Below are 26,203 nucleotides of genomic sequence, written 5' to 3' on the forward strand. Positions count from 1 at the left end.
GTGGTTTTGTCACAACTTAGGAATGGCAGAATGAAGCAGCATCTTGAAGGCACCAGTGAAGAAAATGTTCCATTGCTATTTGTATAAAATTAGTGTTCATTGTTTTATCCACTATCAGCTAGTGCCCTACAGTGAAAAACAGGCTGATAAACCTGAATAGGTGAGTTTTGGTGCTAAAGGAATAAATTAAAAGCATTAGCAGGTCTTCAGCTATAGATTAATGCACATTTTTAGTCTCATTGTGCAAGAAACCCACTGTCCCTAACAGTGATTGAACCTAGAACCATATGGCTGTGAGACAAGAGCATTAACCACTCTGCCACAATGCTGCCCTTATATGTCTAATACTGCCACACACAATCTTAAAGAACCCAAACCAATCTTAGGTAGACTGCAGTAGATATTATTAGTAGTATATATTCATATATATTAGATAATAAAAAATGGTTTAAATTGATTTTCAGCACTTTTGTCATTAGTTTTTACACTTCATTTCCCTTTAGTGCGATACTCACCCAAGATGTTTAGTAGACCATTTGAGCACATTTAAAATTATGGATTTCAAAACTATCATCCCATCAACACTTAATGTTATCAAAATTAAATTATGATAAATATTTTTGTCCAAATCATCCTCCCCTAATCTAGGTCACAATCACAATTTAACCCTTTTCAAACTGACCTCATCAAAAGTTTGTGCTTGCCAATAGTCATTCATGTTTCTACACCCATATTTAAGCAAATGCTCCTCTTGTTATATCAGATGTTGCTAATATCCAAAAGGTGCAGTGAGTCATATTTCTTTCTTACCTGACTTTCCACCAGCATTGCCATGTCCATAAACATGTCATGCAGCTCTCGGATGCTGTTCTCAAGCTTGATAATTTCGTTGTGCCGTGTCTCAATTTCATTCATTGCTTGCTGTGTGATGTTGTCCATAATGATCTATAATAGTGTAACAAACAGAGAAAAGTGAGTAGGAGGACCTCATTTAAATCTGGTTTTTAAGTTACACATTGATTGTGCCACTCACTCCAGAGGTGAAAATAGCTGGGTTGTCACTTTCTAACATGCTCTCCAACTCCTCATTTGTTGTGTTTCTTCCGGCTGTAAAAACAAACAAAAGATGACACATTTGCAAAGAATGGACAGACATATTAAGTTATGAGCACATAAGGAGCACTTTCTGTCCATCTGTGTCCCCAGTCTCTCAGCAAGATTTATTATTTTATAATTATTTTAGCAATTTGGAAAACTACGGAAGAATTTCACTGGTGATATATTCCAGTATAATTTGGCTTTATATATTTATAGGCACTGGTTTAAGATGCAGATGCAGCCCTTGTTCCATTTATACTATCTTTGGGACCACCTCAAAATACTCTTGTGTCTTGTGGTTCCATGGGATTGGATCAGAACAGTGTTTGTCCATCTGCTCCAACCAATAGTCATAGATGACCGAAAGAACAAAATGGAAGAAGTATGTGAAGTACAGATTCTGGGGAATGGCCATGGGGGGCACCCCTGAAATGACCACTCCACCAGTGCCACTGACATGCTAAGGCAGTATACTGGCAGTAAATAACACTTTTTGTACAATTTCACTTACAATATTGCACAAAATAATAACAAAAAGAAGAAATACACATATGTATAGTCCTTTTTGTTATAGTTATTAATTCCTCAAATTATTACATTTAAATGTTACATTCTCAAAGTTCTTGCTTGGACCAGCCCTTGTGCCACCCTTGGGCCATCCCAGTAAAAAAAAAGAAACTGGACACGCCCCTGGAGAGATGCAAGAAGTCTACAGCATTCTTGTTTAAGCCAAAATTTAATATTATTTAAAAATATGTTTTACTTTTCCAGTATGAAGGGCCCACTGAGGATGATTAAGGCCCCTCTGTGAAAGGACCCAAACTCCATCCCTGACCACATCGGTCCAGATTCTGAGTTGCATAGAGATGAATGGTGTGGATGTTTTGCACAGAGGATCATGTATCTCTCTGATCACATGGGTATAGAGGGATGGTGACCGATGCTAGGTGAGAATCAAAACAATGATTGCTTTTACCAGCAGAATACCGATGAGCTACTTCCTCATCTTGATCATTACGTTTGTCATTTCTAACATATTAAAGCAGTGAATCTTATCAACACTTCAATATGTGGATCTATGGCATTTTTGACAAATCATAAAGATGTGTGAGGCGAAGGCCACAGGGCATTGTGGGAGGGCACAGATCAATTTGGTATTGGACATGGCTGTCAGTGATAAATAATGTCTTCGTTAAGGCAGCAGTGACATTAAAATGAGTTCAAAGGTGAGGTATAAGAAGAGAGCAAAGTGGCCATTACACATATGATCCAGATAAAGGACGGATTTAGTGCCACTTCATTCAATTTATCTCACGTCCCACATACACACACACATAGCGGATTTTTTTTTTCTGACAGCACAGGGGGAGGCTCTTATTGGTTACCATGGAGACCCAAACCCAGAGAAAGGCGAAGCAAAGAAAGTCGTACTTCACCAGCGTGCTCATGGGCTATTAAATCATTCATACTATGTTGCTACCAGTAACAGGATTATTTAATTTCCATTGTTATGTAACACACAGGAAGTGAGACCACAGAGGAATACACTGAAAAAGCAAAGCATACACAGACAGAGAAGGCAATTGGTTTTAGGCAGGACCTACCTGTAATGTACAAAGGAATGAGGTAGTTCAGAATAATCTTAAGTGTATATTATAAACCAGGAGGATGACATTACAACAATTACTGGTCATAAAGGCAGGGGCTATAACTGCAGAATATAACAGATATACAATGCAATAACCCCACTCTGAGTTCTGAATACAGCGTCTGTCTATAGCCATTGTAAGAACATGCTGTTGTTGTTATTCTCTGCTCATAGGCTTACTGTACATAATCATAGTGTCTCAGCAGAAAATGCACAAGGTGAAATACTCTAATATCCAGCTATGACACTATTTCTGTTTCTCAAGGTGTGATTTTAAAAAAACAGCAGGAAACCATTTTACAACAACAAGCTCAAAAACTCCTCCAGTTCTGACTACCAACTGACACTTAGAAATAATAATCACCACTACAACCTAGATAGATACAACAATACTTTTTGTAAGATAGAAGTGCACACAGTGAGCACTTGCAGCTTCCAATGTCCAGTGTATTTGGAAAAAATGATGTCTACAAATAAAAGAATGAAACATGAATGCACGCTAATCTGTTTTTGTTGTATATTGTGACTATTGCGAGGGGTGTTCTCCTGCTTATAAGGCATGTACGTGTTGCCAGAAAAAGTAGCTACTTATTATCTGTCTCTGCAAATGTATGTAACTTTTGAAAATTTGTTGTAGCATACCAATATAGTGTTATTCGTAATTTTACATCTCTTGCAACCTGAGGTCATGTGATATGATGGTGACCTGCGTTGCTGCCTAATTTGTACAGGTTTGGTCCCCTAAAAAAATCTAAATGAACTAATATGAAAGCTCCTTCATTTAATCATGTTGTTTTTAGTTGTAGTGGAAAGCTAGGGCAAAAGGCGAACACGCAACCTCAAGTTCACTCACACACAGAAACGCCACAGGTAAGTAGGAACAAATGGACAGAAAGGTAAGGGTCAATTAGGGTCCTTAAGGATAAAAGTTGTCACACAGGGAAGGTATTACAAAGATTTCAGAGAGTTAACAGGATGTATCTGTCAGTCTGTCTAAGCAGAGCTGTTCAAACAGGTCTGAAGTACGAGGCGAGGAGAGACGTGGGAGAGGAAATATCGATCTTCTATCCGACAGACCAGACTGTGTCCCTCTGTGTGTGATACAAGCCTATTGATTTACACCACAGTCAAAAAAGCTGCAACTGCTATTGCCAGAACATAGCTCTTTTAACAAATCCTGTTATATCGGATCTTATATCATTTCAAAGAGGTTCATTTCAGTGTTCCAATATTATTACCACATAAAGGTTAAGAAGGCATCTGAAACATGCCAGGGTATATTTAAACACCATACTGCTCTGTTAAAAAGAACCATTATTTGCAGATATTAGTGTATCATTTTTTCTGTGTTCTCTCTCTGTCGCTGTCGGACCCTTCCCCTGACGACAGGAGATAACAGCAAATGCTGCCGGTGACTTTAGCAGCTGACCAATCAAATCCAAACACAGGAGCACATAAGGAAAAAGTGAATCAGGTGCAATTTTGTTACTCCTAAAAACACAACAACCAACCTGTTGTTATTTTTACTTAGCTAAAGTGGTGCACAGAGCATAGACTGGTTGCACATTATTTCAAAAGAAAGAAAACTATAATGCTTTATATCACTGTCAAACAGGCAGTCACACTCACATTGCTGAAACTGAATACATGTACAAGCTAATAACAATAATGATAACAATATTGTTTTCTCTTTTTTGACAGTGAATTAGACAACCACAGATATTGAAACTGACATGTTACTGTAAATCTTAATTCATGCCTGGATTCTGTGGTTACTTTAATCAGTTATTGAAATATTAGCCAAATAAATACATTCTAGAAAAGTCACATCTAATATCAAACTAATGTTACATATATCCTGGCAGTAGTAAAGTTAGTTTCAAGCATAGACTTTATATAAATGGACATAGCTAACCTGCTAGCTGCCTCATTCCAAATAGGAAGTGCTCATGGGCGTGCTTTCGGCTCCATCAAATCTGACCTCAATTCACTTTACATTGAAAAATTGTCACCCCTCTCTCATCATTTTGGTCTTAGAATGTTCGTATTAACCCACTCTACATGATCCTGGTGTTTATATTTTGCTATTGTGTCATTAAATCAATAACAGACAAATCAAGTGCCTTCTTTCCCCGAGATCGCTCCCACTAGCGTTGGCAGCATCTTTGATTGACAATGTTACTAAGCCAGAGGTGCAAGCAGGAAAAGGCGTTAGCTTCAATAGCCTCACTCCGGATTGGGTCTTTGGCTGCTATGATACTTGTGATAGGAAATCCTAATATGCAACTTGCCTCCAAATTCGCCCCAATAACCGACGTCACACTCACTTAGTCCACTTTTTTATACAGTCTATGGGCCCAAGTTAGAGCAAGTTACTCACTGATCTCTAGTTGCCTCTGGATGCGGCCTTTGCAACGCTCTCTGTAGTCTGACTGCGTGGTGTTGTACTCAGACATCACTTCCACAAACTTACGGGACAGTGTGGAGTGCTATAAACAAAAACATTATAGGTTGAGTTTGACTTTTAAACACAAATTTGCTAATGCTTCATACCTGTGTCTTACGTATTCTCAGATCTGCCGATGATCTGTTTTGCCCCTCTTCTTGTTCTATAGTTTGTTGGATACCTGTAAAACAATGTTATGGTTTTAAATTCAGTCCAAACCCATTCAAACCACAGTTTAAAAATGTTTATTTAAAAAAGAAAAAGAAGCATGTAAATAGAAGGTAAAGGCCAAATGACATAAAGTGGATTTATGAAACATCATTCCTGGTTCTACTGAGAGTAACCTGTGACACATTAGCATAGTTTTAAGGGACTATCCGAACATTATATGGAAGGACTGTTGGTATGTTGTATGTAATATGCTCTCATAGCTGTTAAAGAAAAAAACAAAACTATTTGACTGACTTTTTAGTTTGGAGCGGATTTTGTTGGCCAGCTTCTTGATGTCCACCATGAGATCTTCCAGCTCGGCCTTAGTTTCTGGAAAAAAGAAAACACTTTAATTAGTTGTGAACACCTGTACTATGTGTAAAAGTAAATCAGTATTTAGCACATTCACAAGTCAGAAGCAACCAATTATCTTACAGTGTCTGCTGTCGCTGGTCGATTGGTTGGTTTGCTTAAGACAGTAACTAGAGTTTTGGCTTTTTTTAAATTTGTTTTTTTTAAAGTTTTTAAGTCTATGTTAGTGTGACATTCAGGCACTTGTCTTGTTTTTCCTCTCTTTTGGCAGCTGCCTTACCTCTTCAGGGTCTAGTGGGAATAGACTTTTCAACTATAACTCAAAATATGCACAATAGATAAAATCCTCTAGCTCGGTATTCCTGATCAAGCCTAGCTCAAGATATGGAGAGGGGTCCCCAGGTGCATTGAAGGGTGGGGCTGAGGACCAATTATAGATTTGACTTGACTGAGGCTTATTGGGCTACCATGTAACCAAATATGTACTGCTATTACCGCACAGAATATAAAACAGAACATGAATTAAACTGAGACAGACTCTACCCTGGAGTTTTAATCTCCATTTTTAGCACAGTGAAAGTAAGCCGATTGGAGAACATTTATCATCTTAATGCCACAGAAGACCTAGATGTGCATATCAAGCCTCAGGATGCCACCGACATAAAACATGCCTGAAAGTTAGTGAGGTTATTTAATCAAACTGTGACGCACTCAACAGTAATTACTTTGCATATTGCGTGGGACCCTCTCATTTTAATAAGCACTAGGCCTATAAATCATAAAAATGAAAATAAAAGTTGCCACGGTATAACCAGGCTGACCAGTAGGAATGTGTGATTAAGTTAAACAGACCAACGCTGAACCACTATATAACAATATCACCAAAATGTCATATCGTCACAGGGTTCAGATCATATTTTGATTGCTATTATTATTTCACCCAGCCCTGCTTACCCCCTCTGTTGTTTTGTGATTAACAAAAGCATTAGTTTCCTCTTGTTTCAATATCAGCAGATTCCAGCCACGGGCATGAGCAAACAGGACAGAGATAAACCTAGTGGGACAGTGATTACCGGACAAAAGAAATACAGTAGTGTGCTTGGTTGAGTGGAAATTACAAATGCATGTAATCATTTGTGTATTTAAACTTCCTTTGGATACAATGGAATATGGAATAATAAACTGAAATGTAATAAAACCTGTCTGGGATCAGCTCTGTACAAAATATATAATACTGTGTAATAAGGCAAACACTAGGCTAAACCTGTGGAAACCTGTTTTTCCTGCTACTAGAGAAACAGTGGGCATGTTTGCGAGGGTCAGGGATAGTGATTTCCATCTCAAGTAGTGGGCTGAGGCCCCGAGGGTGAACGGGATAAGTGGTGCTCTATGTGCTCTATAGATGGAATCAGTCACCTACAGCATCACTGACTTCCTATTTATAACCGCTGCACTATCACTATCAAGATTTGAGATTACTGGAGGTCTACTAAACAATCTCACCTCTCTGAAGAATCATACCACTTACAGTCCATAATTTAAGCTGCAACTGCATTTAACCTGCAACTGCATGTACCTGTATGTATACTTTGTGCCAATTAACATATTTCATAAGCATAAACTATTGTGCTAAATAAATGATATGCCCTGTATGTTTTGACAGAATTATGTGTACTTCAGTTTGTCAATGTACAAATATTAATACATAATCTGCCAAGCAGAAAGACAAATTTCTGCTGTTCTGATTGGTGCAAGTCTGCTAATCTTAGTTGTATCCCATTAATGTTGTAGTGGCCAAAAATTGTGGTTATTTCTCTACAGTCATGGTGACATTTAACAGAAGCTTAGAGGGTCATCAGCCTCACAGCTGTACAATAGTCGATAATAATCAAAACAAACACTTTATCCATGTTTTAGCAGACTGCGTGCACTACACTGTATGTATCCATTAGCATTACTAAACAGTGGGTCAACCTGCTTGATCAAGTGTCTATTCATTGTCATTATAGGCTCCCAGAAAAGATGGAAGAGTGCATGGACACTGATGAATAAGTAGGAGAGAAGTAAGAGGGGAAGCAAATTAGAGGGCAAAAACTGAAGAGTCAATTGAGCTGTGGCTTGTTCACACTGCTCCTCTATCCCTTTCTCCAGCTCTCTCTCTCTCTGACGTTCTCAAATGGAATCTTCAGGTCACGCTTGTTGGCATCATTAGGACCATGTTGCCATGGAGACGCGTGCAGCCGGTCCTTGCACCGACAGCGACGCTACAAGTCAGGCACAAAGTCAAATGGAGAGAGACTTGGAAATCAACTCAACTTTTAAACTCATTATTATTGTGTAGTGTGTGTATGTCTAGCGTGAAATGATTGAATTCAAACAAGTTTTTTGTCAATTTTTGTCAAGTTTTTGTCAACTAACTAACATAATAATAATAATAATAATAATAATAATAATAACAACAACAAAATTATTTGTGAGTTGTTTTTTAAAAAATGGACCACGAGTCTAAAATAAAGATTAATTGAATTGAATAAGGGATTGGTACCAAACTTGCTATATTTGTCTTCTGTTTGTTTAAGCAGAGAAGAGTTTGAACTCTGTGCAAGTTTTTTTTCAGGCCTGGTAATAACAACAAATCTATAATCAGACAGTCACAGGCAAGTTCTACCGTAGAATCTGACTTGTTCTCCAGCTCAATTTTAAAATATGGGTGTTATAATGTTGTGATGTCACGTTAATAAATGAATAAATTGTAGTAGCTTAAATGTTGAAGACAAGAGACATGACGATGGAGTTCTAACGAAGAAGAAGTTTATTTATCATCAGTACGAGACCCCTAAGACATTACGATAGTGTTGTCCAGTCCAGTCTGGCTATGCTTTCATTGTAGGGAGTATTACACCTCTGATTATGCAGGCTAAAATAACAAGGACTGAGCTGGCAGTAAGTGCCCTTGATACAGCACCAAAATGGCATTTCGCGAACAACGGGAACCCAACCTGTTCATGGGTTTCAGCTTCTTGATATATGTAACATTTTGGATTTTTTTTTCATAATTTTTCATCTATGTGAAATCCATTCGATATTGAGTTTCAGATTATACCATAACTATATAGGACAGACAGACAGACAGACAGACAGACAGACAGACAGATAGACAGACAGATAGATAGATAGAGCCGTAATGTGAATGTGAATTTTCTATGTATTTGCGTCACTATTGTCACAGTTTTATTAGAGAGACAGGTTCCTCTCAACTCACAGTTATTTCCACTAATAGTCTCCCTCTGTAAATATATGACCATTATTGATCGTCCAGAGTCCAAGAGCATACTGGTGATAGTGAAGTCATCCCAAACATATTCACTTTACACATGCTGTTCTTAACTGGTTTAACTCTGAGACATCTTCATTTATCTTAATTAATGTTTTTCTTGTTTACAGAAACTATGCGTACTGAACTTGAGAAAATGTGTTTTTAAATTAGAATTGTTATTAATCGGCAATAAATAGTATCATTGAATATCTTGTTTTGTAAATGGCATTGCCATTTTGGAGGTTCTGAACATTTTATCATGACTTGGGTCTTCATATCGGAGTATGGGGGTCACTCTCACTGACATATCCAGTGAAGAATGAGTTATTTCATGAGCACTGACCCCTTCACACCACTTAGCCTTGGCACCCTGAATAATTTCACTTGAGAGAAGATAATGGAGCTATGTGTGGTAATGGTGGTATTGCTTCCTATTTGCAGCCTACAGACATGGTAGACATCAAAACAGATGTTTGAAAGCCAAAGGTCATATACTGTCTACATATACGTCTTACTGTGAAGAAGCAAAAAACGTAAATGTGTGTGAATAATAAGTCTGATTTTGCAAACCCTTGGATTATATTTGTGTTGTATTATTGTGTTGGTACTTGTGTGTTTGGTAGTGACTGTAAATTGATGAGGTTGTCGAAATAATCAACACCCAGATAATCGATAGTGAAACTATGGAACTAGATACTAATTTCAGTAATTAGAATGGTCTCGATACGCAACCAAATTGTAATAGTAAAGAAATTGATATTATTTTGTGTAAATGAAACTGGAGTGCATCATTAGGATCAAAATTGGTATGAAGTGAGCTTTTTTTCTTAATACTGACATCGAGTTTGAAATTGTATTATTTGTGACAAGACTAAAAGAGTAAACTACAAATGGAAATGAGCTATTCACAGCATTTCTGTCTCTGATTGTCTCATCAGATAATACTAAACTAAACTACTCACCTGCAGGCACAAAATATTTCTTTGTTATTCCTCCTTTCTTTTGTCTTCCTTACAAGACAAAAGAAACAACTATTATTATTAGGAATTATAAAGAACTGAAGAAAGCCAATGTGTTTATATTGACCAGCATCAGGACTCATAAACATGTGAGAGAATGAAGACAAATGATGCAATTATTTGATACCAACTATGATTGTAATGTCAATCATGTTTCTTTCTTTAGCATCTTTTGGCATCGTGCACTAGAGGAATGTGCTCACGGTACGATGCATATAACCCAATTCATCATCATTATCAGAGCTACTACTACTTTACGTCTCCTCGAAATACAGGTCACACAGACACAGTAATCCTCTCTGTACTCTATGTTATTCCCTAGTGGAGATTTGTCACACTACATTTATGTGGGTGGACTCAACTGTGACTGGGGTAATATGATGCTGAGGTAACTGAAATAAAGTGTAGATCACCAAAGACACAGCCCAGTCAGCAAACAGACAACAGCCCCCGTGTCACGAGGAGGCGCGAGAAGCTGGTCAGGTGGGCGGCTGCAGAGATGTCATTATGCAACTCTTAAAGCGTGAAAGAAGCACATGGTCTACAGCCTATAACACCAGGTGCCTAATTCCTTATTAGCTACTTTGCCAGCACTTGAAGCAGAACTGAACAATGATGGGAGCCACAAAATGACAGTTACGGAAAAGTAGCTACTGTGTTGATGTAACTGTCTCGTCTGATTAAATTCATGATTGGGCGATTTCGAATTTAAGAGCACATTAGTACTTTAAAAGAAAAATAACTTGCTTTTAAAAAATGTCTTCCCTGATCAGCCTCCATTGAAGAAGCAGTACCACCATTACTGCACATATCTCCATCCATCCATCCATCCATTTTCTTCCGCTTATCCGGGGCCGGGTCGCGGGGGCAGCAGTCTAAGCAGGGACTCCCAGACTTCCCTCACCCCGGACACGTCCTCCAGCTCCTCCGGTGGGACCCCAAGGCGTTCCCAGGCCAGCCGAGAGACATAGTCCCTCCAGCGTGTCCTGGGTCTTCCCCGGGGCCTCCTCCCGGTGGGACATGCCCAGAACACCTCCCTAGGGAGGCGTCCACATATCTCCTGTCAAGTAAAATCATTTAGGGTGCCAAGGCTAAGTGGTGTGCAAGGGTCAACGCTCATGACATAATTCGAACTGGATGCATAACAAGTGACTCTCATTCTCCCATATAAAGACACAGGTTGGAAAGGTGAGCACTAAGAACCTCCAAAATTATAAAGCCAATTTGAAATCAAGACAGAAAACTATTGTCTGCTGAACTGCGATTTTAAATCTCAACAACCAACCACATTCAGTGCCTGTGGGCAGCTTGGTTTTCTCACTTCTTCTGTACATGATTTTGGATTGAAAGTGAAACAATTTGGCAAGAATTTGACAATACAATATTAGCATGGAATGAACCCGATTTAATATAAGAGAGTTACAGTTACATTACATAACAAGAACCCCAGAGGTATTTAAAAGCGCAGTTCCCGCTGGTGGCCACTTTGCAACAGGCTGACAAACATGATGACCTTCGTGTAATAAATGGCCCTGACATTTACATTGGCCCCTCACTGATGTGCATTTATCAGCGCGGACACATGCCGACACCAAATCAGTCTGGGACAAAAGACGGTTATCTTAAATGCAGCACCTTGCCCATGTCTGTACACCATAAGGATATTATTGAGACCTTGAAATTGAGCAGTGCTTGTGTTCATAGCTGCTTTTTTCATAGAGACGAATCATATTGGAGGGTGCAAATAGATGGAAAATGTTCAGTGAAGAATTATATTTTTCATCATCATGATAAAAAAAAAAAAAAACATTATTTTTTTATTCGAAAACAAAACAAAATTGCAAATCTTTCCAGGCTTAGTCAGGAATTAATCTTAATCTTGATTTAAATGTAATTAATTGCAAGCCTACACAGAGATATAACTAAATGTGGGGGGAAAAAAAAACTAAAGAAATGGTATTTGGTGTTAGCTGTTGAGATAAGAACAGTTTGAGAGACAGGGCAGGCTTTAAAACTGTGTCTGAATTCAATCACAGTGCCCAGTAGTAGCTATCTTTTATGTCTCAACCAAACTGCAATAGAGTCCCTTGATTTCTGTAGTGGAGAGCAATTCCACTTTCTTTGTTCAGTTAAATGTGCCTCTATTACTGGTCTTTTCTGCCACAGGTGTAAATTATGCAGCAAAGTGTGACGTTTGACATTTTTCTTTTGTGCTTTTGTGCTTTCATGACTCATCTTTACAGCATTATTGTCAAGTTAAAACCTTTGAATGAGGAATTATGAATATTAGAAGAACAGGATGACATTCTAGTTATGCCTACTCACCACACTTAAGACTAAAGCACTTGAAAATAGACCAAAATTACATTCAGGGAGAAATGAAAACAAATGGTGCCCTATGTAACTTTTCAGGTGGAGCTTCCGCTAACTGCAAGTCTCCATGGAGATTGCTTTGCCTGGGCTGTTTCACAACGTGGCATTAAATGTATTTATCTATTATTATTATTATTATTATTATTATTATTATTATTATTATTATTATTATTATTATTATTATTATTATTATTATTATTTTTTTTTTTTTTTTTTTTTTTATTATTATTATTTTTTTTTTTTAGCAGACATTGAATAAATTGGATATATACATTTAATACCATACAGTGGAATATTCCATGCAAATTCACTTCAATTTTATTTGTATAGCACATTTAAATACCCAAAGTGCTTCACATAAAAACAAATATACAGATAATACGATACATAGACACATAGGTACAAGAACAACACCAATAGAACACCAACACATCCTGTCTAGCTATAATTAAATGCCAGGGAGAAGAGGTGTTTTTATTTCTTAAACTGTGTTAAAGACTGAGAGGACCTGACTGGCAGAGGAAGGTTGTTCCATAGTCTGAAAGAGAAAAGGCTCTGTCACCTCTGATCTTGAGTCTGGCTTTGGGCACAGCCAGCAGGAGCTGGTCAGCTGACCTCAGGCCTCTGAATGGAGTGTAGGGCTGCAGTAACTCCCTCAAATAAAGTGGAGCCATAGAGTGCAGACAGTTTAACACAATAACATTTTGAATTGTACCCGATATGAAATAGGGAGCCAGTGCAGGCTCCTGTCGTTTTTGTCAGCAGACAAGCTGCAGCATTCTGGAGATTCTGTAAGCACTGCAGGGAGCCCTGGTCCAGCCCCACCTACAAGGAATTATATTAACCCAGATGCAACGTCACTAATGTGTGGATTGCTTTTCAAAAATCCTCCTGTGGAAGGTATGGCTTTACTTTAGCAAGAAGTCTAAACTGAAAGAACTTGGACTTTATGACTAATGCTTGTCCAGTTTGAACATAAGTGAATCCACAATCACCCCAAGATTCCTCACTGCAGGACAACAATAAGAGGACAAAGAATCACTCACACTGTCATGCCTAAGCAGTGGGTTAGTTTGGTCAAACACCACAATCTCAGTTTTATTTTGATTTAAGTTCAGGATATTTATGCACAGCCAAGTCTGCACATCCCAGAGACAGTCCTACAGAGCTCTGACTGTGGCCTGGCTGTCACTGGCAGATATATTTGAAAGTCATCTGCAAAACAATGAAATGCAACATGATACTTTATAAAAACATCACCCAGAGGAAGCATGTACAGAGCGAAGAGGGCCGGCGCTAATGTAGAACCTTGGGGCACACCATACTCAGATAATAAAATCTCCAAATAAGTGATGGACACCTTCGTCTACTTCAGCTGTAAAAATCTCAAATCAGGAAAACCAAACAAGATGCTAGCAGGAATCATATAGCATGACACTATTCACGTTTACTTACTTTCATCTGGGTTGGGTGAAGCAAGTATAGCACTGTGCTGCCTCTTTACCTCCTCCACTTTGTCTGCCAAAGTCTCAATGAACCCACGGATCTCCTCCACCTGTAAAAACAGAACGAGACCGCTAGAGGCAGGAGCAGCAGCGATTAGCTTATAGTGATGTAGACCGTGAGGATGTCATTGTCATATTAGAGGAGGAACAGTAGCAAAACGGTTTTCAATGGCATAGATACATACAACCAATTTATTTGCCAAGTCATCCACTGAAAAGCCATTTAAGGGGGGAAAAGTAAATAAACTTAGAGGAGTTAAGAAAAGCCAGCAATTATTCCTTAAATTGTGCTGGTTATGAAGCTCAACTACATCAGCATTTTACTTGGTCTCACACCTCATTCACCTGGATCTGTTACATGTAGTATCAGAGCGGCAGGTGAGATGCCCTAAGTCTGAGCTTAAGGCTGTGGATGAGAGGAAGTGAGTGCATGGCATTAACAGCCACCGTCCAGGCAGCAGCATCAGCTCCTACTCAGCAGCTAAAGTGTTACTATGATCCACACTGGTACTGCCACTGGAACAAACCTCAAGCTTCTTTCATTAGTACAGATCTCAGAAGAAAGAGGTTTCACAAACAGAAGTGAAAAGAGTAAACTTCTGTTAGCAAGCTAAATTATAGCTAAAGTTATTTTAAAATGTAAAGTGTGCAAGTTACTTAGCACAAAAGGATTATGTAAAGACAACCCAATATATGTTATGTTTTGTGACAGTTTTGTTTAAAAGCCAATGTAGATTCTAAACAGAAGATTATTAATTGTATTTTCGATTGCATATATAACATAAACATTTTTGTAATTGAATAGAGTAACAATTGATATCACTAACTGTACAGCCTTGCTATCATCCCTTATACTGCCACTCAGTTGATAATAACCTTTCTTCCCATTCCTGCTACAGCTGCTGTCTAAGTCCCAGGTTAAACATCTGGACAAACGGTAGGGCACAGCTGTGTTCACCCGACTCTATCCATCTCCACATAGAGCAGTCTGTTATAACTCACTCTCTGCTCCTCTGCACCTGTCCCAGCTGTCGCCACATCCTCTTCATTTTGGCCTGTCATTTCTTCATCTGTTCCAGTGTTTAGTTTAAACTAACCACTGATTGGAACTGTTAATAACAACTTAATTGACTTCAGAAGACCACAGTACAGATTCATCCTGGGGTGGACTGCCAGCTATGACATATGGCATTTGAAGTGAGTAAGGTTGGCAAGTATGCTAGCAGAGATACAGGAGTAGACGATAAATGAGCATTAAGCCTCACATATGGAGTGTTAGAGAGTCATAATGTGCTTCTCACCTCTCAGTGGACCTCACACTAATTCTATTGGTGTGGAAGGAATTGTATTAAGATGCGTTTGAGAGGAGTGTAAAATATATTGTATCTGGAGCACTAAATACTGTATGTGAGTGAGTTATGAAACTGTGGAAGATTGTAAATTATTGCATCACCAGGTTATTTCAGGTGTACTGTCAAAAGCATATAATCAGATCCGTATTTATGATACAAGTTATTCATATGAACAATGTTTGTCTGAGGGAGTAGCATGTTGATGTTTTTCTTCCAAACCTGGGACAAGAGCCCACGACAAATGTGCTTTGCTTCTGCTCTGTTCACACTTGCATCATCAGCTGAAACATTTCAATAGCCTTCAAAAGGTTTATATGGGATGATACGTGAAACTAATAATACATTATAGAGGTTATTTTATTTTTAGAACAGAGCCCTATTTTAACCACTGCCAAGCCAGAATGTCACCCTAATAAAAGGGGCCAGCCATGTGTTCAGTTTTTGCATAACATTAAAGTCTCAGATCAGCACATATTGCTCAACACGTCCACGCACACTCGCTGCTCAAAGCTGTGAAATCAACATACAACATATGGCACCAAGTCATGCCTATACACATGCAGACAGCAGGCTGAGACATAAACCAGGGCGTCAGAGTTTATTATGGCTCCCATCTGTGGAGCTATATGTCTATGGTAAAGTGTTCTGACAGAAGGAACGATATCACCCCTGTCTTTGAATGATATTGTGAGAGAAATCATGTGCTGTATTTTACAAAACATCATATTGAAAATGGGAAACCAGAAATCACATTATTTTCCATTGCAAGAAAGCTTTGGTACATGAGATTAACAATTTTAGACTAAAACTAGACAGCAACTAGAGGGCATTTTATCATTCATGGTAGGACTTTGTAAACTTTTAGAAGGATCAGAATGACAGGATTGACCTGACTTTCAGTGCAAAGCTTTATACATTAGTGAGAATGCAAGTATCCCATTATTGAATTTAGAAGCATTTAGTTTTACAATCCATATTGGTAACATATCTGCCTTATCTGCCATCTTCCTGACCTTGATGCATAAAGCATGAGTGTGATCATAAGTGAAGGACAGTGGCAGCAGTAGTGGTGTGTCTTCACTGAAGGTTTAATTAATGACACAGTTGTCACATGGCATTAGCCAGCCCTCCACACACTTAAATCATGGTGTTCTCCACCGAACCCTTTGTCTTTATGTTTCATTATTCTACAGATGAATGTTGCCATCTGAATATGACAGTGAGAGACAACCTGTCACAGAAGTGAAGACAGCTGCAGAGCACGGTCCTCCTGAGACATACAGTAGAACTGCACTTTGACACTACCTATAGACCATTTTTAATGACTGTAAAATGCCATGCATTTGCCAAAATGCCAGTCGTAGCTCAGAGGGCTGTAAATTTCTGGTCCTGAAAAGTACAAAAACATTTTAGGTTGTTGCATTTGGGGTAATGTCACATGATAATGACTGGTCTAGGCTTATCACTGTCACACACCTACATATTTGATCCTCCTCATATGTCACAGTACATTGTTCAACTTAAAAATATTGACGATTGATGATTCTAGCTAAATTTTAGGTATAGTTTTCTATCATTCACCCCACCCCCCCTAACTCTCAGTAGGGGATATATGTAGACAGCCCATTAAAAAGAAATTACAGATCCAAGTTTACCCGCCAGGGTCGGGTGAACTCTGCCAGTCTACATAACACAGATGATTCTCAGCAGGTTTCCATCTCTGGGGAGGAGATGTTGAACAAAAAAACAATCCTACAAAGTTAACAGTAATAGGAAAATGTACAAGGCTAAGAAACAGCAATGCTTTTTTTATGAAATATCATTTATGTGTTGTGAAAACAACATTTTGTTTTGTGTGGAAAAAAGGCAGGCTGTGTAACACTGTCTGCCACAATCAACATAGAATCCTTTTGAAGTTGTCGTTTCCTCTGGTTAATGATATAATCAAGAGTTCAGTTTTGACAGGATGTTAAAATGGGAATGTGCAATGGAAAGAGGATTTTTTTTATCAAAGAAAAAACAAAACTGGTAAAAAGTGACCACGATAAGAGTTTTTCACCTTAGTGTTTGACATTCTCCTGGGTGTTCACTGTCTCAAGCCCAAAGTAGTGCCAGCCCTAAATTTAACGCACAACCACTTCTCAAAACGACCATGTGAAAAGTCTGGTCATACCTGGTCAAAGAACTCATCCATGAAGCCTTTCTCCATCCCCACAGCAACTTCATCCTCTTCCTCTGTTGTCTCCTTCCCCTGAATCAAAACAAACAGCAGCATTAGAGAAAACAAGCTCACGTGAACGACCCTATGAATTTCAATTGGAAAATGCAAATCAGAGAAGTGTCCACGCTGAGGTGAGTATTCCACAAGGCGTTTTTTCAAGGTTAAATAAAACAGCAATCACTCCCCTCCGATTCACCTTTCCCCCATCAGCTGATTAGAAACACAGAAACACTTAACCACAGTTGTAATTAAATCCACAGGTCCAGTGATTAAGAACGTGTTATTGAACTTGGGCCATGGAGGAAGTCATGACATTTAAACAATACCATTTACAAACACATACATCAACAGCATAGCACAATCAACATGATAATCCATTATATACAGGGAAAATTGTAATTGCTGTTCCCATAGAGATAGAGACTGCACCAGCATTGTGATTGGTTCAGTGTAGAAGGAAAAAATCATGAATGATGCTGTGATACTACTACTACTACTACTACTACTACTACTACTACTACTACTACTACTACTACTACTACTACTAATAATAATAATAATAATAATAATAATAATAATAATAATAATAATAATAATACTATAGATAACTAACCAATAATAAAATGAATGCAAGTTGTTCAATCAAGAGTACCTTATCAGCTTTATAACAACTTTATCAGACAGGGAAGTGAAGCCAGGTAGACCACCAATGCACAGCAAATCAGCTCTCATCTCAAAGCATCATGGGGCGCACACGGTTCTTACAAGGTTGGGGTGAATAATATGTGTAATGAAAAATTACACCTTATGGTGCAACTGTAATAAGTTTGTGATACACGTTTCTACACAGATATTAACCCGCTTCCCCACAGGTCTCTGGCTCTTATGTCTAGTTCAGCAAAGTACGGTAGTACTTGTAATGTATCTTTCACATTTTGTCTAGTGTTGTTTAGTCCCTTGTCTAGTTGTAAATAATGCACATATCTGTGACTCAGTTCGACCCCAGATGTGTCTGTAAGAACGTCTGTGCCTTGGATAGCAGCACACACACCTGCAGACTGGTCTTGTGTCTGTATGGCCTGTGCCTCTTGATGCTTCAATAAAAAAACAAAGGACAAACTGTCTGGTATCGCGATGTTTCTTTAATTCTCATCATTTGCATAGTAATAGGAGAATTTCCACAAAAAATGTTTACAATTAAATGGAAACAGTGCACAGTGATCTGATTTAAAAAAAAAAAAAAAAAAAAAAGTGATGTTCTTATTTGCTACACTATAGAGAAAAATATTTAAGAGAGAAAAGTTGAGTAATGCAACATAAATAAAAATCCAGTCCACAATTAAATTGCACACTCACACATATTTATACATCTGAGTGCACCAGATAAGGATAAGTGTGTGAGAAGTGTCTTGACACAACATCTAATGTATGTGCAGTATACTACAATTAAACAGGGATTGAACCAGTTACTTGTCCGATGAAAGGCACTAAGTATGAGCCTAATAAAGTGTAGTGTAAATACCCCACATGTTAATCGTTAGAAAGCTGAAGGTGGGTGTTTTATTTTGGAGCACCATGTGGGATTGCAGTGTGGGGAGCTGGTGTTACACTGGAGATCACAGAAAAGTGTGGACTGTATAAAGAATAGAGTGGAGGAGGACAGAAACAGCTCCAGCTCTGAGCACGAGCCTGTTATAGTGGAGTGGTCATATAGCAGCACAGTGAGACAGGCACGGGCTTGACTTCAGACACACAGACAGAGCCTGTACAGAGAGCACCAAACACCACTCCAGGCCCTGCACCTCTGCTTTTTTCTCACAAACACTCTGGAAGGCAAAGGCAATGAATTCAATGGACACTGCTGGGTATGTAGGGGCACTCTACAATGAGCTGCAGTGTGTCTGAGTGTGCGTAACGTTAAAGTTAAAAATGATTCAAGGGTAGATTGAACTCAAATACCATTTTAAAGATTAGATTTTTTCCTTCTATCTTGATTCAGAAACTATTTTTTTAAGGCTGCTATGTACTGGCAAAAAAGGGAGTGGATTTCCTAAGCACCGCTATTCTGCTGTAATATATATGGTTGTCATAATAATAGCTTTGGAATAGGGATGTCAAAAAATAGACACCCAAATACTAAGAGACACCGAAACTCATTTGAACAAACATCAATACTGAAAAATACTAGTATAAGACCAAAAGATAACTGAAATATACACTGCCATTATTTTGTGATGAAAATTAAATTCTATTGTCTAAACAGCATTTTCTTAATCTCAAAATCGAGTAAGTATATTGTGACACTACACTGATTTTAATACGATTGGGACCCCATTGTTGCAGGGATTATTAAGCACAGTGTGTTATTACCCTTCAAGACACTGTGCCCATATCTGTCTGCCCAACAGCCTCCATGACCTGGTTATACAGTTAAAACACCATTAGAGAGTTGTCTTCAGTCTGGCGAGGTGCCCCATAACACAATAGACACTCTTGGGTGCACAAAGTAATAACAAAGTCAGCATAAACAAAAAAGTGCCATAGTACAACTGCTGGTTTGAATGTGAGTGTGTGAAGTTTTCAGGCACAGACTATGTTAAACAGGGAGACAGGTCAAGAGGAGATAAACTCAAGTGGGCAGCCCTTTTATTGTTCTTTTGTATTCCGATATTAAAGCTAAGCCATTTCCTCCATCTCAACGCAGCAGCTAATATAGACAGCCTCCTCCGGTCCCTTCAGAAATGACTCATGAAATGTGTGTCAGGCGCTCAGAGAGGATAACTACTTTATTATTATAAAGTAATACAGCAAGGTACCATTCATTATGTATGGAGCTCACAGAACCAACAAGAATACACATGAACTTTCGATCATTTATTCATAGTGTGTGACTATAGATTGCCCAAATGAAATATACTTTCAGTGAGAGAGGTTATGATCAATATATAAACGAAACAATAAAACAGAAAAGCTTGGGATGTTGGTGATTGGAACAATGAAAAAAACAACAATGGATTCTCAGTTGGGAAATGGTATAAGGGACGAGTGATTCATTTTTGTGGATTTTCAGTAATGACACAATGAACAGTGGCGATTTTAGATATAGGAGAAGCACACTGTCCAATTTTCTATATGTAAAAAAATACTATTCATTTTACTGTAGCAATATTGCATGAATCTGTACTCCAGTGTGGCCTAAAATAATTGGGCGTTGCTTGTTTATTTCTTGTTGAAACTTTCAGGATGGGAGTGATATTTATTGTAGTAATAGCCTAGAGTGTATTTTCTCCCCAATCGCCTGGCTCAGTGTCCACCCTCTTCAATGTAATCTTCATTTTTTCATCTGTCCATCATCCGCTCGCTTCCTCCACTCATTAATACATCTCTCCCACACAATTACACACGCTGCTGTCAGTCTAAAGACACCACAGCATACACACCACACAGAAAAGACCATTTAAATGTTTTCAAATCATTGTGATGGGTGCACTTAATGGCCCGTATATCATGGTGAAACTCAATTATTCCCACAAATCCATTTTAATCAGATTATATTGTAACGCCCATTTAAACGTGCCTAGAGCTAATATACAAGATGCCACATATTACAGGGTGAGATTACTCATAACAGTGATTAGAAACCATGTAAAAACCTCAGTCCAGGTCCAGGAAGTCCAGGACTGTGTGAGACCTTGTCTATATGCAAGTTTTTCAAGGTCTCCATATGTACTACAGTTTCCTCTATTAATCTTAAACCTCAAGTGGATTATAGCTGAGTATTCCTAACACAGTTCCCAGTTACTAGTTATTTTTGTTATTCTATAGACATCCACTTGGTCCTTTTATTAGTGCAAATCCTCAAAACAAAAATCTTTTTGTGATCAAATTTTTTATTATTCAAGTATTGATCTCATCTGCAGTAGGAAAAAAAAAAAAGACACAATACGGACAAAAAAAATCAATAATACAGTGTAATAATAATAATAATAATAATAATAATAATAATAATAATAATAATAATAATAATAATAATAATAATAATAATATAAAAAGTAAAATAATAAAAGTAATCCTGTCAATGTTTGAATTTCTTCCATACAGTCATTTCAAATTTCCTCCATCAAAAGACATCAGCAGAAATTGCATTATACATATTCATTATGTACTATACATAAAAAAGGACTGAGCGTACACATATTGTGTATCTTCCATGAATATACAGTTTGACAAAAGCATCCAGATAACATGAAATGTTTTTGGCTTTTGTTCCGTGCATTTGATCAGCAGAAAGCTCCAGCTGAATTATATCTCACCAGGATAAAACCCATCCTTTCACATTCAGAGGTTAAAGTGACTTCCAACAGCATATTACAATTTTTTTGTCAGCTGTAAGGCCTGCTAGTAATGCACGCCGGTCATTGATTGTCAAATTTTGTTTGGAGATGTCATCTAGCAAAATAAACCTCTGAGTGCAGGGGATGGTTCTGCCGATCAATTTAGACAGAGTCTTTGAGAGATTTTCCCAGGATTGTGCCACCTAAGGGCACTCCCAGACCATATGAAGAAATGTGCCAATAGTTTTGTCTGTGCAGAAATCACAGTGAGGGTTGTCTTTTACTTTCGTTTGATGTAATCCTCTAGGGTATAGATAGGCTCTATGAATTATTTTGTAATGAATCATCTGGTGATTGGGATTCCTTGATGAGAGGGAGATGTTTGACCAGATCTGATTCCAATCCCACTCTGAATGATCCTTCAGTTCTGTTTTCCAAAGCTGCTCAATAGGTAATTTTTTTTGTGAACTCTTGACAAGTAATTTATACAGATCAGAGCGTTCTACTTTAGTCAGAATAGTGTGGAAGGGGTGATTTTTCAGCATGCACCCCCAAGGAACACCATGAGAACGTACTGCTGTGCACAACTGCAGATAGAAGAAAAAGGATGTACCTGACAAGTTATAACATTTTTGTAAATCATGAAACTCTCTTTTTAATTTTTATTACTGAAATCATGGACCCCTTTTTGCTCCCACGGTATGAAAGAGATGGGTTTGTTATCAGTTAGAAGTGAGTGATTATGAAATATTGGTGTCTGAAGGAAATATATATATCCTGATCAAAATACAAATCTAACTGAAAATTGAAATTGGTCAATATGTGGAAAAAGTGGAAAAAGAAGTGTTAAACATCTTTCATCCTGTTACCTCATGTCTTATCCTCAATTCCAAAATAAACTTACAGTATATCATTTACAGTTAGGTTACATTTTGACTGATCCAGCCACATTCACTTTTTTACTGTGAAAATATAGTCAGGATTACACAGGCTTATATCAAATGCTCTCAGACCTCCATGACCAAGCTGCAGCTCCAGGTGAACCAGGGGTTTTACAGGAGTGGGTGAGAAAATATGAGGGAGATTTAAATATGCTTAAATGAGAGATTACAGAGAACAGCTTCTCTGGTCCCATCCTCCCACTGAGAAATCCACAAACTAAAGCAAAAAGTACAAAGGTATGCTGATTGTGAAAGGCAAACATATAGCACGTTAAATAATACAAGAATTTATAAAATACTACATGGTATAGTTTAGAACAATATTAAATGGGGAATTTACTGAGTTTTGCTACAAAAAAAGAAAATAGAAAAGTGCATGTAACTTTTATGGTGGGTCCACCACATGCTGGCGATGTCATTGTTTTGTCTAGAATTTAAAAAGAATATTTTAGGTTTCCCAGAGGAGATATAAGATCATAAAGAATATAAGTAACAACATATCTCATAATTTGAAAAGAATGCCCCATAAAATGTTTATGTTAAATTAGAATAAAAAGTACAAATCATAAACACCTTCACAAACACCTTCATATAATCATCAACGTTTGGGCAACGTTTCAGCGACCAACAACAGTCAGTCAATTTGCTTTATTTCTCAGTTAATCTGGTTCACATTTGAGAAAACTGGATGCGTTTTCAAAGCTCATAAATCATTAATTTGTTCATGAGTGATATCATTGTGAGGCAGTTAAAACTAATTTCGAAGACTTCTCTGTTGAGCGCTGTTTACAGAAGCCTGAAGTTTGAAGTCAAATATAACCTTTGACCCCCAGAATTTTAGTCCTGCTCAGTGAGGACGTTATTGCAGGAAATCTCAAACTATAGTTGAATAAAGTGAAGATGTGGCATGACTGTATGGAGGCAAACAGGAAAATGGAAAGGAGAAATCAAACATATCCTCACAGGCTTTGAATGAGAGCTTCAGCCTGTGAGTTAATGTGTCACTCTTACTAACACAGTGTCACTGAGCCCACCACCACAGACAGACAGGCTTATAATCCACTGCACACATTTATACTGTCCAGAAACAAGATGAAGCATTTTTAAAACAATTATATTCAATGAAGGCAAAGAGCATTTTCATAAGTAATCTGAGTCCATGAGGGTGTTTTTATCCATCCAGTGAATTCGTGTCCAAGCCTCTGTTTTAATTCAGTACTTGAGAGCTAAAATAAAGAGTCTAGCTTTCCAGTTATATATTTTTTTAATCTTTCCTATTTACTTTCATAATAAACATTCTTCATAATCATACACCAACCAATCTGTCCACCAAAGCCATTTTTACCAACTAATTATAGCTTCTTATCATTTATTGTGAAAAACTACAAACTTTACATCTTAGATTTCATATACAGGTCACATGTTTATGTCAGGTCTATGTTAAGCCTTGTAGCTGCTGGCCCCCATGTTTAAAATATGTATTATCTCTATCTTGTTTATTATTGATGGTCAAAGCATGGATTTGGGATATTACTAGTGAATGAACTTTTAGAATAGTGACAAATGTCTGGATTACAACAAACTATAGATGAAACCTGATTCTTGGTGTAAATTGTGAAATAATCCTGTCAGTAAGTTTCCCCTCAGGATTCATAGGTGGATGAAAGCTAAAACGCATCAGATCAGTGCCATCTGTCAGTAAATCAGAGCTGTCCCTACTGGGAATGCAGCATAGAAGCCGAGTGGACTTATAGAGACTGCAGCTTTAGGGATTGCTAATGAGCAGTTGGAGAAGCTCAGACAGGGGCAGGTCCACAGCTCATAAAGTGGCGTTATGTGCACATGGGCAGTACTAGAGACAAACCTTCATTCACATAAATAAATATCATAGAATTATCCAATATCCTGCCAGATCACACATAGATACATACAGGTGAATGAATGAGCAAAACAATATAAAAATGACATTTTTAATTTGAATTCACACTTGTTTTTTCACCATATTGTTACTTTGTTTAGAGATATGGAAATTGTTTTAGCAAGCTGAAGGGATGTAAATAAAGAAAATTAAAAAATATTCTATAATAACACCTGTCGAAACTCTGACAAAGTTGCAAAAAGTATGCAAAAAAGTCGATAAGGTGATAAAAGATTTGCAGTGATTCATTTTCAGCCACGTTGCTGTTCAAACTAAACTGGAGGGAAGCTTATAGACTTTTACTGATTTTGCAGCCAGGGTGAATCTCATATCATTCAAACAATCTGTGACCTGAATTCAGACAATCTAGAGTCATCAAAATGTTTGTGAACATGTAAATCTTGAGCAAAAACTGTCTTCGAGAACCAGTGGCTATCATAACACAAAATGGTACAAAAAGAGCAACTTCAAATTTCCCAATGTTGGATTAAATTAATGTTATTTTCGTCGTCCAGTATATTCACATCCATAACCGTGTAGAGGTGTTTGTGTTGAGATGAGATGACGGAGCTGTGAATATTATCTGGGAGCTTTGTGGATATTATGTAACTCTTTCAATCAGACTTCATCAAATAAAGGAGCCTTTTAAACTACCTTGGGAATCCTCGCTCCTTGTCAGACATGAAGCGATCAAAGAAATAGTCATCCAAACTAACAAAAATATGTTTAATTTACAATGCATCAGTTGGACCATGATTCACACTCCAGAGACCACCGTCCTAACATAACCCTGTGAGGGACCCATCTGGTGACACAGTACAATCCCCTGTAGATATCGTTACCTTCTAACTAAGGAAGTCTCGCATTATAGTAAACATGAAGAGGACCCAAACACAGAAGAGATACAGTTCAGATACAAGTTCAATAAAAAAAAAATATATTTTTGGAAGTTAAAATGTATGGCCTGAAAATTACACAGGGTAATTGATAAATGTCAGATCATTTTTAGTTTCTATCAAAAACATAAAAAATAAACAGCCTCATTAAGGCTGAGCCACGTTGGTAAAATATATATTTCATCTATTTTTCTGAGAGGTGAGAGATCTATGTTCATATCCTCAAAGTGGACTAGGAATGTCCAGGAGCATTAGCATTTGACCTAAGATGGTGGGTTAGCAGGTTTAACAATGAATATCGTATGTGCATGAGTATTGGTGGTGGTTGCAGAGGCTTGGCTTTAGATCATTTTCACACATATCCGTGCACTCTGTGGAGCGACCTCAGTGCACACTAGATTTAGAGTTAGTAACGCTCTTATTCAGCTTTCCCTGGCGGTATATGCTCTACCATGAGTTCCCACAACCTCACGCACATGTGGCCCAATGCAGATGTGATCTTGGCCCAGTCCTGTATCACCCGAGCAAGTGAGTGCCAGCCCCTGTCCTGAGTTGCAGTGTGCTCTAAGCTACTGCTTGTAGCGAGCCTGTTCATTGAAATCAAGAAATCAAGG

At 37.9% G+C, this 26,203-nt stretch overlaps 1 protein-coding gene across 3 annotated transcripts in view; it reads right to left on the reverse strand.

Moving 5' to 3' along the window:
- stx1a (syntaxin 1A (brain)) overlaps nt 1-26,203 on the reverse strand; it is a 34,285-nt gene that overhangs the window by 4,380 nt on the left and 3,702 nt on the right. For all 3 annotated transcript variants that reach the window (XM_055226063.1, XM_033976484.2, XM_033976486.2), the window contains exons 2-8: nt 17,453-17,530; nt 13,878-13,977; nt 5,658-5,732; nt 5,300-5,373; nt 5,127-5,235; nt 1,034-1,107; nt 811-945 (exon numbers count right to left, since the gene is read on the reverse strand). In XM_055226063.1, coding sequence (XP_055082038.1) covers nt 811-945; nt 1,034-1,107; nt 5,127-5,235; nt 5,300-5,373; nt 5,658-5,732; nt 13,878-13,977; nt 17,453-17,530 — 645 coding nt within the window. The remainder of the gene's footprint in view (nt 1-810; nt 946-1,033; nt 1,108-5,126; nt 5,236-5,299; nt 5,374-5,657; nt 5,733-13,877; nt 13,978-17,452; nt 17,531-26,203) is intronic.

This window comes from Periophthalmus magnuspinnatus, chromosome 13 (assembly GCF_009829125.3).
Source record: "Periophthalmus magnuspinnatus isolate fPerMag1 chromosome 13, fPerMag1.2.pri, whole genome shotgun sequence".
NCBI lineage: Eukaryota > Metazoa > Chordata > Actinopteri > Gobiiformes > Gobiidae > Periophthalmus > Periophthalmus magnuspinnatus.